The 6319-nt window shown below is 37.0% G+C and overlaps 1 protein-coding gene across 1 annotated transcript in view; it reads left to right on the top strand.

The window, feature by feature from the left end:
- Positions 1 to 388: 388 nt before the first annotated feature.
- The window catches only part of SYNE1 (spectrin repeat containing nuclear envelope protein 1), a 286149-nt gene continuing 280218 nt past the window's right edge, over positions 389 to 6319 (top strand). The window contains 3 exon segments of the mRNA XM_017887615.1: positions 389 to 555; positions 3479 to 3788; positions 5024 to 5174. Of these exon segments, the coding sequence (XP_017743104.1) occupies positions 395 to 555; positions 3479 to 3788; positions 5024 to 5174 (622 nt within the window). The 5' untranslated portion in view covers positions 389 to 394.

Raw genomic sequence — 6319 nt, 5'->3', positions numbered from 1 at the left:
CCCAGACTATAGCCAATGAAGGTGACCCTGAAAGAGATAAATTAGCCAGGCAATTAATGTAGGGGACTGCTGGGTTTTAGACAGGTGTGTCTTCATGTTCAAAAGAATTTATTGTGACTCTTTGAAACTGAAGTCAATAAAATTATACTTTCTAGGTTAGTGGCCCAAAGTTTTCTAAGAATTTATATTGGAATTAATCGTTGACTCCTAGACTCCTGGATACCAATTTTAAGTAAATATTACATTGCAATAAGGCCCAGAGTTTGTTGTTTTCATTTTGAGATAAGTATTCCTACCTCAATTCTTATGGAAAACTACCTTTTTTAAAATAGAAGAAGTTTTTTTACATGCCTCCTGATGTGTATTCTTTCTTCCTTCCCAGGATATTCTCCTGATGAAAGGTGAAGGGGAAGTTAAGTTGAATATGGCCATTGGCAAAGGGGAACAGGCCTTGAGAAGTAGCAACAAAGAAGGTCAGAGGGTGATTCAGACTCAGCTAGAGACCCTTAAAGAAGTGTGGGCTGACATCATGAGCTCCTCCATCCACGCTCAAAGGTACACAACCTACTTTTAGTGATTATTTGTCTAAGTCCAATGCAGTGACTTAGTAAAATGATGGAGGGTGGAATTCTGCAACCATGTTACTGTAGCTTGCTGTGGGCATAATTGTCTTTGTCTAAGTTGTGTTTTCCATAGGGCGATGACTGGTTTTTGCTTGTTAGCTTGCTTTGTTTCTGTGTTCTTGCTGCATTTATAAAATATTTAGATCTCCCTTATTATCTCTAATGGAATCTTACATGACATGGGCTCAGCAAAACATCTCCTTTCAAGCCATCAAAGCAAGAATATATGGTTCTTTAATAACTTGATACATTTTAGCTTAAGGAACATATGGAAAATTAAGCTATTGGCAGCTGTTGAGCTTAATTGTAAATCTATTCTTCAACTAAAAGTCATATCACCCCCATTTACATTATAGGAAATGGGTAGGGTGGTTTTGATTGTCACGGTGATGAGGGAATATCCCTGGCATTTAGTGACCGAGGCACAGAGAGCTCATATCCTACAAAGTGTGGAACATTCTCACACAACCAACAGTCAATCCATCTGGAATAGAGCCCAGCTGTAGAGCCTCTGTTGAAAATCACCTGTCCGGACACTGACGAGGAAGTAGGGAAGACCTTGATTGTTATACCAGGTGGTGTTTTTGTTGTTGTAATTATAAGTGAGAGGTTTCTACCTACCTCCCTCTTCTCAGAGTATCCATAAATAATCTGGCACATTTGTTGGACACATGACCATCAGTCAGAATTACAGTAAAAAGAGCCGTATTCTGATGGTTATACATCCTGTTAGATCATTGACAAACTGGGTGCCCAATATGATCATAACAAAATAGATGAATAGAAGATTAAAGTTCATACAGGGAAGGGAATAACAGACACTGGTGCCTCCTTGAGGGTGGAAGGTGGGAGGAGGGAGAGGAGCAGCAAAAAATAACTGTCATGTACCAGGCTTAGTACATGGGCAATGAAATAATCTGTGCGGCAAACCCCCATGACACGAGTTTACCTGTATAGCAACTCTGCACAGGTACCCTTGAACCTACCATAACATTTAAAAAATCTTTAAAGATGATTCAAGTTTATTACAAAGCAAAACAAAAATAACACTACAGTTACCCACGGCAATGTAAACAAAAATCCCTGGTTACAACTAACAACTTGGAGGTTTTGTTTTGTTGTTGTTGTTGTTGTTTTCATTTTTTCCTTTAATATGGAGCATAGGCAGTGACTCTCAAAGTCAACAGGACTTTGCATCTTAGTAATATCTCACAATGGTCAGCAAAGAAAAAAAATCAGATGCTATGGTTGTCTTACTCTATATCATAGACTGCTGGAGCATGAACTAAGCTTCCAGAGGCTTGGCCTAGGCCAGTGTCCTAAAAGTTCATAAGAATATGGATAGATAGTTTTCAGATGTTAGAATAAGATGTTACATGCAGGAAGCAGACTCTGGTCCTTGACTCCACTATTTCAGCAAGAAATTAAATTTGACAGTGACATATTGAGCAATAGCAATGTTCAAATTATTCTGTTAAAATAATAAAATAAAACAGAAAGGTTTTTGCCCTCTAAAAGCTCAGACACTAGCATAGGATGTATTTTGGAATACTCTGATTCAGACTATGTTACTAACCATTTTCAAAACGCACTGTGGGGCTGTAGAAGAATGCAGAGTCTTAGTGGCTCACACCTGTAATCCCAGCACTTTGGGAGGCTGAGGTAGGCAGATTGCTTAAGCCTAGGAGTTTGAAACTAGTTTGGGCAGCAAGGCGAAAATATGTCTCTACAAAATACGCAAAAATTATATGAAGTCACAGTTAAAATTCAAAAAAAGAAAAAAGAATACAGAAATTAGCCAGGTGTGGTGGCACACACTTGTAGTCCCAGCTACTAGGGAGGCTGAGGTGGGAGGATCACCCGATCTGGGGAGACAGAGGTTGCAATGAGCTATATGATTGCACCTCAGCACTCCAGCCTTGGTGACAGAGTAAGACCCTGTCAAAACAAACAAACAAACAAACAAACACACAAACTGGGAGGGGGTGCTTTTTAGAAAATTATTTGAGGAACAGGTAGGACTTTAAAGCCTGAATGATGAGGTTCCAGTGGATCAATGGATGCAAATATGCAAAAGCAATAGTTTGAGCAAATGCTGGAAATTCATTTACCACAGAATGTTAATTTCAGGTTCATAGGCTTGTATGCAAGGGGGGCTGGGGAAATCACTGCAGATGAGTTTAGAATAGTTTGTAATGCTTAATAATGGAGGGATTTTTCCTAAATGCCAGTCTGGAGAGCCTTTGTTTGACTATCCAGAAAGCTATTATATTTGTGACTATTTTTCTTAAAAATACTTGAGCATTCATTCACACATTCAACACAAAAGCACTGTATATTGTGTGTGTGTGTGTGTGTGTTGTCCCTAAATGAAAATCAACCTAATGATATATCATTTACATAGGAAGGATATCTTGAATTTTGAATTCCAATCAACAAATAATCACCATCTGATTTTAATAAGATAAACTGTTAATAATTCCAAGAAAATTAAGAACCGATCTATATGAAATAAAATTTCATTGATGTTCCCATGCTGATTTTTAACAACATAACATATAAATGTATCTTGTTCATTTAGGACAGTTAGCATTTGGAAGACAAATTCCAGATGCATGTATGACCACAACTTCTTATTTCATGTTTTAATATAGATTGACTTTGTTCAAAGGACCTGAGGTAAGGATCTTATGGATCAGAGAAGTAGTGTTTTTCCCTGCACTCAAAAGCAACATGTTCATCACTTCCAGGAGCGTTCAGTAAAACAATTGGCGTGGATGTCATGACTTTGCGATTGGTTTTCAGTAGAGATGTCAAAATAATTCATTTTTGTTAATATGTGACATTAATTCTAGCACTTTAGAGTCTGTGATTAGCCAATGGAATGACTATCTAGAGAGGAAAAACCAGTTGGAGCAGTGGATGGAATCAGTGGATCAAAAAGTAGAACATCCCTTACAACCGCAGCCAGATCTGAAAGAGAAGTTTGCCCTGCTTGACCACCTCCAGTCCATCCTGTCTGAGGCAGAGGATCACACAAGAGCCCTTCACCGTCTACTTGCGAAGTCCAGGGAGCTCTACGAGAAGACAGAGGATGAGTCTTTCAAGGACACAGCTCAAGAGGAGCTGAAAACACAGTTTAATGATATAATGACTGTTGCCAAGGTTAGTGCTTTATATTGAAAGTAGATGCTTTATAATACATTAATATAATATATTGATTTATATTAATAATATAATGATGGTTGCCAAGGTCAGGTAAAGAAGAAACTGTGGATTAAATTGTTGGAGAATTGGCTGCTCTAAAACTATTTATACACTCAGTAAATGGGTATGACGTAAAGATCATTTGTTACTATGAATGCCTATTCATTTTTCTCTTTCTACAATCTTGGGATTATTCTTTATTCCTTATTTTTTCTTTCTCCGCTATTTTAGTTAATCTATCTACTTTGCACATCAAATGTCACTGCTAAAGTTGTTTTTGTTTTGCTACACTTATATTTGTTATATTAAATGCAAGTCTATTTACCTTCAAGATTCAATCACGTACGAAATATTGTGTTCATCTCTCCTCTTAGTAAAAACGGTTTCTATTTTCCAAAGTATAAACTCCTTTATATAATATCAAAAATGTACTTCCAATTCTCCATATGAATCTTTCATTTCCTTCATGATTATTCTTTGGCATATTTGTAAATATTAATAGAAATTAAGGGAGAGAATTGTTGTTGTTTGCTGCTTTTTCTTTTCTTTGGTTTGCCTTGTTGGGAACTAACTCTTGCCTTCTTGACACTACAATTATTAACAGATGTGCTTGTTTATCTTCACTTTCATCTTGGTAATGATTAAGAGCTATGACTCAGGTCAAAAAGATGTAAGTTTGAATTCTGGCCTTGACACTTTTGAATGTGTGACTTTGGCCACTATTACATGTTACCTAACCTCGCTAAGCTTGAGCATCTTTTCCTATAAAATGATGATAATAATAGTATCTTCCTCACAGGACTGTTATGAAGATTAAATGAGCAAATGCATTTAAAGTGCTGAACAGAATGCTGGACACCAAGCTAACAAAAAATTGCTTTAATAAGAATGGTTATGACAATAATTATTAAGAGGATTGTTAGTGAGGGATGTTAGCCAACATACAGTAAGCATATATTTCCATACTAAGGTAGAAAATAGTAAACTTACAGGAAAATAGTTGCTTTTCCAAAGCCTGGACATTTAGTTAAATTTGATAGCTTCTTTTTAAGATATTAAACTCAGAGAAAATTCAAGAACAAGAATGAAATTTTCTGAGATTTATTAAGAGACTTCTATCAGGCCTGTTGCCTTATCTGATTTCATGTTCTCAAAAGGACCACTGTTAAGGTAGTCTTTTCTTTGTTTACTAGGAAAAAATGAGGAAAGTGGAAGAGATTGTGAAAGACCATCTAATGTATTTAGATGCGGTCCATGAGTTCACAGATTGGCTCCATTCAGCAAAGGAAGAACTTCACCGGTGGTCAGATATGTCTGGAGATTCATCAGCCACCCAGAAAAGTTGTCAAAATTAAGGTCAGAAAATGAACAGATGCTATATCTACATTGCTTCATTACTTCTTGAGTACAACACCCTTTTGATAAAGATTTTGTGGATAAGATTCTGTTATTTAAAATGTTTCCTTCCTGTTTTTTATTTGATGCCTCACTGATTCTAAACATAAACAAGAGTCATGAGAAGAATTCAAAAGACTTTACACTTGTGAACACAATGTAACATTGTCTTTACATTTCTGTATGCAAATGTGCTTATTGCTGTAATACTACTGGCTAGGAAATGGCTAATTTGGTGGGCTGACAAAACCAGATACTATTGTTTAGCACCATGGAAGAAAAGTTTATATAGTAACTTAGGTAAATGTATTCTAACAATAACCTCAAAATGTCATTCTGGATGTTTTATTCTGCTTTCCTAGAAGACATCCAACAACATAATAGAAGGGAGTACTTCAAAGGATCTTAAAATTATCATTTCGTTTACTCCACATAGGGACAATTTCTAAAACAGAAATGTACCTTTCTCAGGGAGCTGCAGACTCTGGTAAATTTTAGTAAATTTCTAGTTGCTTCAATATTAAATTGTAATCATTTTCCCCCATGGAAAATGGATTTTAACATTAAAATGAAGCAGGAATGAAATCCTCAGTAGTTTACTTTTAGAGGGGGAAATGTTGGGAATAAATAGTGTAATCGTGGTCAGGAATTTAAAGCTCAGATTGTGTTTTGATTCCAAGATCAGAATATAAAAGTCGTAATTTTTTTTTTTTTTTTGAGACGGAGACTCGCTCCCTCGCCCAGGCTGGCGTGCAGTGGCACAATCTCCGCTCACTGCAAGCTCTGCCGCCTCCCAGGTTAATGCCATTCTCCTGCCTCATCCTCCCTAGAATCTGGGACTACAGGCTCCCGCTACCACACCGGGCTAGTTTTTTTGTATTTTCAGTAGAGACGGGGTTTCACCGTGTTCGCCAGGGTGGTCTCCATCTCCTGACCTTGTGATCCACCCACCTCGGCCTCCCAAAGTGCTGGAATTACAGGCGTGAGCCACCGCGCCCGGCCAAAAGTCATAAAATTTGTAGCTGATGGTTACATTTGTAACTACACTTGCAGATCAACTTTTTTTTTTTTTTTTTTTTTTTTTTTTTTTTTTT

The sequence above is a fragment of the Rhinopithecus bieti genome, unplaced genomic scaffold (genome assembly GCF_001698545.2).
Source record: "Rhinopithecus bieti isolate Rb0 unplaced genomic scaffold, ASM169854v2 scaffold_16097, whole genome shotgun sequence".
Classification (NCBI taxonomy): Eukaryota; Metazoa; Chordata; class Mammalia; order Primates; family Cercopithecidae; genus Rhinopithecus; species Rhinopithecus bieti.
The sequence above is the reverse complement of the archived record's forward strand: the minus strand, read 5'-3'. Positions and strand labels throughout refer to the sequence as shown.